Raw genomic sequence first — 12,330 nt, 5'->3', positions numbered from 1 at the left:
AGGAAGCATCATATTAGTCCGTTTCTGTCAACACTGCATTGACACCCTATTAAATAAATCAGAAACATTTAAAAATTTGTCTAATTATTTACGAAGCATTATGGTTTAGCTCAGTAATTGAGCAAGGTATTTGCGCATTATAGTCCTTTACATCTATTGCAATTTCAAAATTATGGCCTGTTGATAATACCTAGTAAGTCAAATGTACTTTATCAATATATCAATCAATGTACTTTAAGTGTACTTATCCACATAAGTACTCAGTAATAAAAGCTAAGTACATGGGTTAAGTTAAGATTTCGAACAAAGAAAACAGTCAACCAATTTATAGTAATCACAAACTAAAAATGTGCTCATGCTCCTCATACAAAACCACTGAGCATAAAGTTGCCATTTGTTGCCAATTAAAAATACAAATTATTTTTAAAAAATTAACTTCCAAACACTGTAAATTATAAATGTTAGTTAGTGTTGATCCTTTGACGGGGTTGAAAACCTGATGTTTAACAACACATCTCTTTATCAGCACAAATCTCTGGGGGAAAAAGTTCCAGAATAATACTGTCACACAAGGCTGCAAGGACGTGCATGACGATGTGAGAAATAGCCTTAAATAATTACACAGTCTTTAATAATTCATCAAATAACAAACTCAGGCGAATCGAACCATGTCAAACACAAATATTACCAGATAATGAAACAAAGCAAGGGTGTCAGTTTGATTTTAAGATCGGTGTGGACATCCCCGAAAGCTGAGGATTCAGGAAATGAACAGGATAATGTATTCATGTTTTTAATCTATATTGACCTTATGATAATGTACATTTTGTAATGGTACAGGTAACTAATAATGACAATGAGGCAGTTTAACAAAGACTTAACTACTCTGTTCATACACAAAATGCTGGGTTGTTTTAACCCAATTTTGGGTCAAATATGGACAAACCCAGCCATTGGGATACATTTTTAAATTACATTTTTAACCCAATGTTTGAGTTTGTCCTTATTTTACCCAAATTTGGGTTAAAACAACACAGCATTTTTTAGAGTGTAATGCAATACGATAGTCAATGTGTCTACTGTCTTGTTCTTTTTATTTCCGACAGCCAAACATGTCTATGTCTATCATTAGCAGAATTGAATTGTTGGCATATTTGTTTCACATCACTATTATCAAGTTTTTCCAGGTGGACATGACACACAGCAATACTGCTGAGTCTCACTTGTGCCATTGTTGTTCTGATCGATGTTTTCGATCACACAACCTTGAGGCGGATGGGCCACAACAGCAGAAGGCCCCACCGGGTACCAATCATCTCCACTATAAATAGGAAAAAGAGGTGACAATTTGTAAGAGCTCACCAAAATTGGACAGTTGAAGACTGGAAAAATGTTGCCTGGTCTGATGAGTCTCGATTTCTGTTTTGCTTAGAATTGTGGGTAGTGTAGTATTTATCCAGAAGATCACAAATAACAAGGTTGATTTCATATCTTGTGGCTTTTATAGGAGCAGAAACTTTCGTTTCACAGCCTCGTAGTGGTCAATCTATCTTGGATGGTTTTGAATAGGGCCCTGTCTAATCCTATGAAACATGTGTCATGTATGAACTTATATACTATACTGAAGTGCAATATTGTCCAATCCACATGTGACACAATGTGGCTTGAAATTACATTGAAATTTATTTTATAAGGTTTCAAAATCTGCAGCAAAATCTAAATGCCAACAATATGAGATTTAATGCTTAATGTTGGGAGTTGTAAATCAATAGTAATCAGCCTCATTCTTCACTTTTGGAGAACACAAACATTATCATTATACCTTATTTTTAGAGGTAACATTGCCCATTGTCAAACATTGCCCAGTTTGTTATTCAGACTCATAATGTTGTAACTTCTAGTCTGTATTCATAAGAACTTCCCTTTTCTGAATAAACTCAAGCAGCACTCAAGTCTCGGCGGACACGTCTTCTGTCAGGCTCAAGAAATGGATTCAATATATGAAAATTCTGATTTCATACTTTCAAAAGTTGCTTCAGGTGAAAACTGCTCTCAACACAGAGGTAAGGGTGGGATGTTTTGAGTTTGCATTTGTTTCTATTTTAATGATTTAGTCTGCTCTCAAGTAAAATGGAGCTGGTGAAGCTGGTTAACACGCATGGTCTTGTGGGGTTGAGTGTGAGAAGGTCATTTGTCTTTATGAAAGCAGTGTTTTGGGAAATATCATTGTGTCAGGGTCCCACCCCGACAGACTTGTCTGTTTTGTCCTGTCCATGTGCTCCTCTCCTGCCTCCCTAAACCCTCAATCTCTATTCCCTACGTTAGTGACTAATACAGTTCACTTGAAGGAGTGACTAAAAATAATGAGTGAGTGAATTCGGACAGCCGTTGAGCGTACATTGGTTGATTCGTTATTGCGGTGAAATGTGGGATTAAATGCACCTTGTCTAGTCCTTGTTTGCTTGGTTGTGTGCACCTGACTCTAATGTGATGCTCCCTATATTATGCTCCTCTCCCTCATGTCTTGCTGGTTCGTTATGTGCAACTTTCTTGCTTATATCTAATGGCTCTTTCAGACTGCACGATTTTCAAAGTAGTCAGGTCGCTGCTCTTTTCACACTGCATGACTATCTTGGCCAGCATTCAGTCGCTGCTGTGTTCACACTGGACGATGGATCGGCGACAGAAGGTTTCACACTGCATGACTTTAGAGAAATCGCCGACAGACTCTGTCAAGCACGCTGCACGCAAACTACATTTCACAACAAACACGCGTGAGATATGAAAAGGAAATAACGCGCGACACCACACGTGCAAGACCGGAGTTCTCACGTGAGACTTTTTTTTTCGACCCGGTTGTGGTACAGCTGGTGAAACAGACACGAGTGCTCCTGCCAAATTTCTACTAATTTTTCTTCCATTTATTGTGTCCAAATAGACCGAGAAGAAGCTTTTTTTGTTGAAACAATGCCATATCATGTTGATATGTGATCTATAACTCCTCCCCGAACTCCCTGCTGCTCTGTATCTTGCTCTCTCACTGGCTGCCGGTGATCGCCAATGTAGTTTTCAGTCAAAACACTTTTCACACAGCAGGATTTTGAATCGCCGACAGGTCCAGATATTTAGCATGCCAAATATCTCACGGGCGTCGGCGACTCGTCGGTGATTCTCTCAGTTCGCGTCTTTGTTCATTCACACTGCGTGATTGTCACTCGCGTGAACGAGCGCCGATTTGCCTGTGATTTCGGGCATTTGTCGGCGATTTCTCAAAACCTGTCGGCGAGCCAAAATCGTGGCTAAAATCATGCAGTCTGAACTCGGCATAAGGGTTTTGTTAGCGCGTGTATACATTTCTTTTTGATAAATTCTACATTTTATTTGTTCCTGTGTGTGTGTGTGTGTGTGTGTCCAGTCTTTATTTTGCTTTAGCTCTCCCAGGAATAACTTTAGTTTTGCGTTTGTCTTACCGAACGTGATAGCTTTATGCAGTGTCCATATGTTTGGACTTTGTTCCCGCCTCACTAATCTTGTGCTGTGTATTTTATTGTTAAAAGATATTATAATAAAGCCAAACTGGTTTGTAATGAGTGAACATGGTAATGCTGTTTATGGAGTTGTTTAATCATCCTCTGATGAGATATAGATTTTACTTACAGTTGATTTAATCTAAGGCCGTGTGGTTGTAAGACAGTCGTAGTTATTGTGTTTCTACTCATTTCTTCCCTTTTTTCTATTCTTGTTGTTCCTCTTATCTTAAGTGATTCTGCTTGTTAACCGCAGGTGTCATCTCTAATGCTCAAACATCACTTTTGTGAATCTTCTTTTTTTTCACTAACTGCAACATTGCTTCAGCGTTACTTTTACGATTGGGACCATATGAAAACTGAGCAGTGTCTAACACTGAGGATTTTACTGTCAACACTGCTGGATTTTGCACAGCAACGTGTTTTTCTTTATTAAATAATTTATTCAATTAGTTTGGAAAATGGTCTTGATCTTTATTTAATGATTAACCCAAATTAAGAAACGTGATAACACGTGCCAGTTTTGTTGTGGTCTTGCTGGGATCATACTAGCACCCAAAAACAACATGCTGGTCAACCAGCATCCCAAGCTGGTCCCAGTTTGCAAAACAAACCTTATACTGGTGACCATGCTGGATTTTTTTAGCAGGGAAGGTCATGCGTTCATAAAGGAGAACTCTGGTCAATTTTAACAACTTTTTTTTTGTAAATTTGGAGTGCTGTCAGTGAGTCCAGAGAACAATGGAAAAAAAACGTTTCCTACACCATTATCCTCTTTTTAAAATGTTTATTCAGCCAGCTCACATACCTGTATTTACTTTTTGTTTTCGGTCGAAGTCCACAGTAGTTGATCGTCGAGATCGCGCGCATGAAAAGTGAGTGTCCACTGTTGCTTAATGGGATATATGCACGCATAAGTTCCGCATTTGACGCAAGGATGCTCTTCAGTTTCCGGTTGTGGAGATTTAAAGCGGAGGAAAACGGGATTATGGCAGAGTCTTCAAAATTTACTGTCCTCCCGTCTTTGAAACGAAACTTTCATATGTTTAGATGTAATTTTATATATAGTTATGTTTATTTAATATCATTTTAAAAAGAAGCATAAACACAACGAGGGGTGTCTGTTTTGTCTGTTTTTGTGACTAACGTTTCTGGAGTTTCATGGAGTATAAAATTCAACACAAATTTTCGGTATAGCTTGTTTTCACGTGACGTCACGCCACTGCGTTGCCATGGCGCGAAATGCAGACGGAGGGCAGGAAGTGATTTTCTATATTTAGGAAGCACTATAACACTCAAAATGCCTATGTTCTGTGTCGTTTATGGTTGCTCAAATCGATCTTGTTATTCATAAGGGGGGGAAATACAAGAAATTGACAGAAAAACACCGGGAAAAATGCCTTGCAAACTACGTCTACGTCTGCGGTCGGAAAGGAGCCGAATAGGAAAATGCCTGTGTGTGTGTGCAGTGATCACTTCGTCAAATGTGACTTAATACATTATTTATGTGGCTTATAATTACATTATTCAGGAAATGGATAAAATGGATGCCCTAAAATTCTGAATGGAAAGTTTACTTTTAAAAAGTTGCCATATTGTCCCATTGACAAGACCAAGTGATCTGTGTGTTTTGTCGTTGTGAACTGAGCTATCATCATCGCAGCACGTCCAGTCTGAAACACCACTTGATGATGGCCAAGCAAACACACACACACAGATGATGCGAATTCTCCGCCCCCTCGTCAATATCAGGACCTCGTCAGTATTTCTTTCACCCTTTTATTGATAGACAGTGTTACATTGTGTGAGAGATTATTTATATATGTTAGTGTGAAATCGAACACTATTCCAATGTTATTTTCAATAATAATTTTTCCACTTTTCCATATTGATAAGAGCATTAAAATGAGAAAAAAATAATGTAACAAAAAGAAATCAAGAGACATTTAGAATAGATAAAAATGTGCGATTAATCGCGAGTTAACTATGACATTAAAGGGTACATATCATGCTTTTAAATCATTCATTTTTACATATAAATCATACCGTTGTGGTCCATATAAAACATAACTGCAATGCTTGGGTCTGAATTCCTTATTATTATTGCTCCACAAGCCCCTTTTCTGATGTGCGTCTGTGAGCGACCCGTTTCAATGTGTCCCCTTTAAATAAATAGGAGATGCGTCACACCCCGCCCGCTCTCCAGGTCGATGAGTTCACGGTCAGTTCAACTCCCCACGTTCGGCCATTATTGTAGTTTGATTAGAGATATACGATTATATACGATACCTTCAAAGAACATTTTTATTCACACTTTAATAAAATGTCAACAACAGAAGACTTGCCCATCAAGCCTTACATATTCGAGCCAGAGCGAGCGAGTCGATAAAGACGACGACGAACCTGCAGACCTCTTCATATGGATATATTGGTATGTGAGTTAACTGTTTTGTGTTTAGTGAAAGTCGACTATTTCTCTTGTTAAAACAAACACACTGACAAGATAAATGACTACAGTCTAATCTTACCACAAACAATCTGTATTGATAATATGATATGTTGAAAAACGCAGCTAAATGACCATTGATGAAACTCAAGAACAATAATACTGCAGACGTGTAACGTGACTTCAAAACAAAAACAAAGAAAGACAAAGGTACTGCTAAACCATGACCACCATGTGTTTTAAGAAAGTAAAGTACTTTATTTTTATTAACGATATTTACAGCTTATCGAAATGCTCTGTTCGTCGTCTCCAAAGATAGAAGGAATTTACCTCTCATTCAGACAAAGTCAATCGGCAAACCCTTCTGTATAACGTTACTGGCGGAGGTTGTTGAAGTGGGAATCCTTGAAGTGCTTCAGGTCACTACATCCAAAAACCGAACATTTTGACTTTCCCTCTCGTAACTTCTGCATCATTGAGCTCGGACTACAAAATCGCAGTGAGAAATAACAATGGCGGATTGCTCGAAATGTTGGACCGGTAGTCAATGTCCTTATTTGGCAGTTACGCTGTAGTTCAAAAAACGTCATAGAAAACAGACTAATCTGAACAGGTTGAAAAATATGATCAAAACAGAATATAAAGATATAAACGAAGCACCTGAAGAGAATAATTTCATCTTTTCTGTACTTATAAACACTCCAAATATACAACAAAATGCATTTAAGGGCTAAAAAAGTGGATTTTGCATGATATGTCCCCTTTAATGTGATATTTTAATCGTTTGACAGCACTACTTTCGATATATTGCATAGATCAGGGTGTTAAACTCAGTTCCTGGAGGGCCACAATCCACAGCTTCAACCTTATAATTAAACACCTGATCCAGCAAATCAAGGCCTTCAGGCTTATTTAAAAACTACAGATAGGTGTGTGTTGAACGGTTGTACTGAAACTCTGCATTGCTCCAGGAACTGAGTTTTGCACCCCTTGCCTAAAGCAACTGTGATGTGCGAACTCAACTGGAGTAAAGTTTACCATTTAACTTCCTGTGAGCAGACTAAAGTGTTTCAAGTGCTCATGTTATTTTATTTTAAAGGTTTCACGTTTTATTTTGGGGTCTCCGTAACAGGAATTGAGACTGGAATTGCTGACGACTCCTCTCGGCAGTTCATAATCAAATAATCAGGAGATAATAACATTTTCAACTTTTAACACCCTACACACCAGCACGTGATCTCCGTTCTTTGGAAGCTGGCCTTTTAATTGTTCCGCATACCCGACTAAAATCCATGGGTGATCGGGCCTTTTCGTCGAATGCTCCAAAACTCTAGAATTCCCTGCCTATTGAGATTAGGCAAGCAGAATCTCTTAGTGTTTTTTTTAATCATCGCTTAAAACTTATTTGTTTAGGGTAGCTTTGAAATAATTGTTGAACATCGTTGTATTATTATTATTAATCCTATATTTCATAATGTTTTTTTTTTTGTATTTTATGACGTTTTTCTGTCAGCAACTACTAATGCATTGTTTGTTTAATTGTATGTTTTATTATGTTTCTATATTTGTGAAGCGCTTTGAGATACTTCTTAAAGGCGCTAAGTTTATTATTATTTTTTCATGAACTTTGGTCTTTACAAATTTGCAATCATTTTAAATTCAGAAGCTATATACACATGCACTGCATTAAAGATAATATTCACATTTTCTCTTACGTTTATATCCACGTGCTTCTATTCCATTTTCTCTTATCTTTTCAGTAACAACGGTCACAATAAAATCACACTTGCAAACATTCAGAATCAACTATATACGATTTTAACTGAAACTTTAAACTCTTCTCAGAAGTCATCTGTAATTTCAGGAATAGCTACAGACAGCAGTGCTGGACTGAATCAAAGAATCAGAAATACATATAAAAAAAAATCTCTAATCAAATTTCTAACCGCAGGTAACTCCACTGAAGAGAGAGTGAGAGAGGTCACTTCTTCTAAGTGGACTAAAGTTTCTCTGATTGTTCTGGGTGTCTCTCTTGTGTTTGCTCTCGGAGGTCTCTGCGCTCTCGGGGTGATTTGTAAGTATGACTGATATACTAGATCTCTGCTCTGTTCAGGGTTGTATTGACTGAGTTACTGGAAGTACTTGACTTAACCAACACAGTCTCATGAAGATGCATATCTATACCACGAATGTCATTTCTCATGGCATTTGTAGACCATTTCGCAAGATGTAAACAACACTGGTCCAGAAGCACTTCCTGTTTCAGTTTTTTAACACTACATAAAAGCTGGGATTAAAATTCAACCAACAGAACATTTAAAACTGAATCAAAAAGTTAAACAAACATCTTTAAGATGTTTTCTTTACATGTGAAATAAAGAAAACAGTTACAAACTGAAACAGGAAGTGCTTCTGGACCAGTGTTGTTTACATCTTGCAAAATGGTCTATATACCAAAAATGGTTTTTGCTTGCTTATGCTACGCACTAAAAAACCCTGGGGTAGGTTTAGGGGGGAGGGGGGTGGGGAGTTTGTGCGTATTATATGGCAAAAAGTGCGTATCATATGCACGAGAAAAACGCGTACCATATACACGCAAAAACTGTTTTTGGCGTATAAATGGCACGAGAAATGACATTCGTGCTATAGATACGAACTTTCATGAGATCGGGCTCGACTTTACACATGTAGCATCATTAGAACAGACAATGTTTGGTAGCTTTTTATTTGTAAAATCATACTTCTCAGTAAAGATGTTTTACTAGGCAAGTACTGTCAAAAAAATCTCCATATTGAAGGTGTAAACTGTTATTAAGTAAGCCTGAAGACTTAAAACTCCATTCAAACTTTGTTGTGTAGATAATTTCAGTCTTAAGTGTGCATGATGTGGACTTGTCAAAAACACATTTTCCACTGCTGCTTTTGTGTTTAATCAGATAATCATAAGCTTGCTGATTTCGAATCACTGAATGAGGAGAACATCATGATTTCAGAGACACTGACGGCTCAAGAGATCAACAGCGCAGGTGAGAAAACTATAAACGGTCGAGCACAGACAAGTTTCATTGACAGTGTTGAGTGTTCATTGAACTCCCCAGAAACAGTATCTGCTTGTTCTCCTTTACTACTTAATTGTCTTTTCACCAGCCATGAAGAAAGAGTTTCTGGATCTTACAGCCAGATACAACACACTTCGAGAACAGCTGTCCTTTTACGAATGTGAGTTCAGTTTACATGTGACACCAAGTATGAATATTTCTGCACATGGAAAGAGTTTGATTAACTTTATGATCTAAATAATGAAGGTGAAATTGACTTTTTAATTCATCTTTCACAGCTCGGTCTTGTAATATCTCTGTGAATGGCCGGTTAGCTTGTTGTGGAAAGCTGTATTTATTCAGCTCTGATAAACTGGTAGAGCACAAAGTGTTGAGTGTTCATTGAACTCCCCATGTTAACAGTATCTGCTTCTTCTCCTTTACTATTTAATTGTCTTTTCACCAGCCATGAAGAAAGAGTTTAATGATCTCACAGCCAGATACAACACACTTCGAGAGCAGCTGTCCTTTTACGAATGTGAGTTCGGTTTACATGTGACACCAAGTATGAATATTTCTGCACATGGAAAGACTTTGATTAACTTTATGATCTAAATAATGCAGGTGTAATTGACTTTTTAATTAATTCCTCACAGCTCAGTCTTGTAATATCTCTGTGAATGGCCGGTTAGCTTGTCGTGGAAAGCTGCATTTATTCAGCTCTAATAGACTGAACTGGACGAGCAGTCGAGATGTCTGTGTTTCAAAAGGAGCCGATCTGGTGACCATAACCAGAAAATCAGAACAGGCAAGTCAGATCAATTAGAAATGAATGTTTTGATCACACAAATAAAACAGAATTTTATAGGGTTTCTATTAACCAATACATTTATCTTCACATATACCAAAAACACTTATTTTCCACAATCACTTATGTACATTTTCCCCATTAGGATTATCTGGCGTCTAAAATTAACGAGACGCACTGGATTGGTCTCAATGATCAGGACACTGAAGGACACTGGGTTTGGGTGAATAACCAAACTCTCAATGACACCAGACTACAGTAAGATCTCTGCATGTGTGATCATGTCTAGGAATGTTAATCAATGTACGAATATACTGATGTTTTCTAAAAATGTTATTGCTAGTGTATTACTGCTTGTTTGTCTCTTAAAGGTTCTGGAGCGGGAATCCCCAACAACCTAATGACGGGAGAAGTGCTAATTGCGTTGCTCTGGGAACTGGGTCACGCGCATTAGACTCTTGGTTTGATGCTTCTTGTGCTGAAACGAAAAAATTTATCTGTGAAAAGAATTTTTAATTCAACTCCATCAGTGGTATTGCATGTTATCAAAGAGGTATAGCATGTAAATGCACAGAAAAAATTATTGTCAGCAAAATTCTGTTTGTTTGTTGTTGTTTTTTTGTATGATTGTGCCTGTGTGTGTTTTTTGTGAAGTATTTTATTAGCTAAAATCAATGTCTTTATTCATAAATATGTCCTCATTGGTGTAAAATGACAATGCCAATGATCTGACATATCCTTGTAAGTGAAGAATTTCTTATCTTTATTTACATTGGACGGGTAAGTCCAAGGAGGCTTCTTATGTCGTTCATGAAAAACGAGATTTTGAAAAACTATAACAGCAGAGAGGGACAAAAAGCACTAGCCTAACTCAATGCTTTTTCACAACGGGTTTTTCATTCAGAGTCAGCATCACATGACTAAAACCAGCTGAAACAGACAAGGAGATCAGTAAGAGGCGCTTGTCAGTCACTGCCCTGGCAAATTTGAAAGGCTGCACGGCAAGGAATCCTCATTTGCAAAAAAAAATTTAAAAAAATTAAAAGGAAACATGACCGGAACCAATGAGGTTCATTCTAGTGTTACGCATCACGCTTGAGCTTCTGTAAGAACCAAAGGCATTGGCTGTGTTCTGATCTAGTGCTGTTTGCTCCGATGCTCTGTGGCTCATCGTAAAGTTGCTGTTCTGTTTCCAGTACGGAATTGTTCTGTTTTTAGTATGGGATTGATGTGCTTTCAATGAGCTTTCCATGTAGCTTTTAATTTCCTTGTTGCTTTTAATTAGGATTTTCTGTACTTTCTGAGCTCTAGTTGCAGAAGTGTGTCTGTGTTATGCTGCTTTAAGTTTCTTTTGTTTTCCTTGTTCTGTTTTATTTCTTTAATCATTTGTTTTAATCATCAGTTTGGTATTTTTTTCTATTTTCATTTTGGTTTCAGTTCATTTACTGTGGTTATTGAATATACTTTGATTTTGAACTATTACTATGGTTGAGTTCTACAGCTGAATTCATTTAGTTATTTGTTTATAGTGTTCTTTAAGTTTAACTTTTTTATGCTTTGGTTTCTTTGCTATTTGTGCAGACCCGGGTGGGATCGAGTAGTTGGTTCCTTTCTGGAACAGATATTTTTGTACGATTACCAATGTGTCTGGCTCTAATGGTGACAAGAACCTGTGCGTGTCATTAGAGGGCGCGTTTAATTCCTTGGGTGAAATTCCCAAGGTGGCGTAGTCGGAAACTTATATCAACTTGAGTTTGCTGAGCACACGTATAAATCAGTGCTCCACCCCACCCTATAACATTTATTTGTGAAAAGAAATATTCATTTACCTCCATCAGTGGAACTAATTAATGAGGTCTATTTGAATAAAACTAGACTTTAAACTAGAGATAGCTCTTTTGGATTTGCTTGCTCATATCATGTTAAAATGTGAGTTTTGTGTCTAAAATAACAGCAACAATTGAATCCCTATAAGACTTGTGTGCTATTGCAAAATGAATACAGTAAATGTAGTGCGCTTCTCTTTTGAGGACACATTATAGGTTTGTGTGAGAAACAGAATGGAATTTAATCTCTGATAATCTGATAATTTTGCATTTTTACAGCATTCAACTTTTGTCTGTCACTTTGTATTTCTTGTTCTTTTCTCCACAAGAGGTCAGTAATGCACATCTCTATGGCTTTATTGGAGGCTCTAGGATTAAACATTGCTTGTCAAGTTCATCATAAATTGCTTTAATAATAAAAGTGTAGTGAATGAACGAATGTTGTGCTATTGTTGTTGTGGGGGGGGGGGTCTAAATGGAACATAGCCTATATTTACACTAAAGCCGCCTTTAGTGCCTGTCTTTTTAACAGGAACACGCCCGTTACAGAACAGCTACAGTGACGTAGATCGTAGAGCGTTTAGTTCATGAAAGAGCAAATGTTTAAGTTTGCCAGTTTTCTCCTGCAATCCATGTTTTCACTGGTATACAGCAGGGGGCGCTATTACGCATCTTTTGAAAAATT

At 37.4% G+C, this 12,330-nt stretch overlaps 1 protein-coding gene across 1 annotated transcript; it reads left to right on the top strand.

Moving 5' to 3' along the window:
* Window positions 1-1,972: 1,972 nt before the first annotated feature.
* On the top strand, window positions 1,973-10,335 carry LOC148970862 (asialoglycoprotein receptor 2-like). The gene is made up of 7 exons (XM_089122853.1): window positions 1,973-2,063; window positions 7,925-8,047; window positions 8,910-8,999; window positions 9,478-9,549; window positions 9,668-9,819; window positions 9,965-10,077; window positions 10,191-10,335. The coding sequence occupies exons 1-7, from the start codon at window positions 1,988-1,990 to the stop codon at window positions 10,333-10,335; spliced, it is 771 nt and encodes a 256-aa protein (XP_088978979.1). The 5' UTR covers window positions 1,973-1,987.
* Window positions 10,336-12,330: the final 1,995 nt, after the last annotated feature.

The sequence above is a fragment of the Pimephales promelas genome, chromosome 18 (assembly GCF_988280905.1).
Source record: "Pimephales promelas chromosome 18, fPimPro1.hap1.1, whole genome shotgun sequence".
Taxonomy (NCBI): domain Eukaryota; kingdom Metazoa; phylum Chordata; class Actinopteri; order Cypriniformes; family Leuciscidae; genus Pimephales; species Pimephales promelas.
This window is presented reverse-complemented; position numbering and strand designations above follow the sequence as displayed.

What these genes read in the sequence shown, in the direction of transcription:
- LOC148970862 (XM_089122853.1), top strand. Translation starts at nt 1,988, where the DNA reads ATGGATTCAATATATGAAAATTCTGATTTCATACTTTCAAAAGTTGCT. An exon ending in AAACTGCTCTCAACACAGAG is followed by an intron (nt 2,064 to 7,924) that starts GTAAGGGTGGGA and finishes TTCTAACCGCAG; the next exon opens with GTAACTCCACTGAAGAGAGA. An exon ending in TCAAGAGATCAACAGCGCAG is followed by an intron (nt 9,000 to 9,477) that starts GTGAGAAAACTA and finishes TCTTTTCACCAG; the next exon opens with CCATGAAGAAAGAGTTTAAT.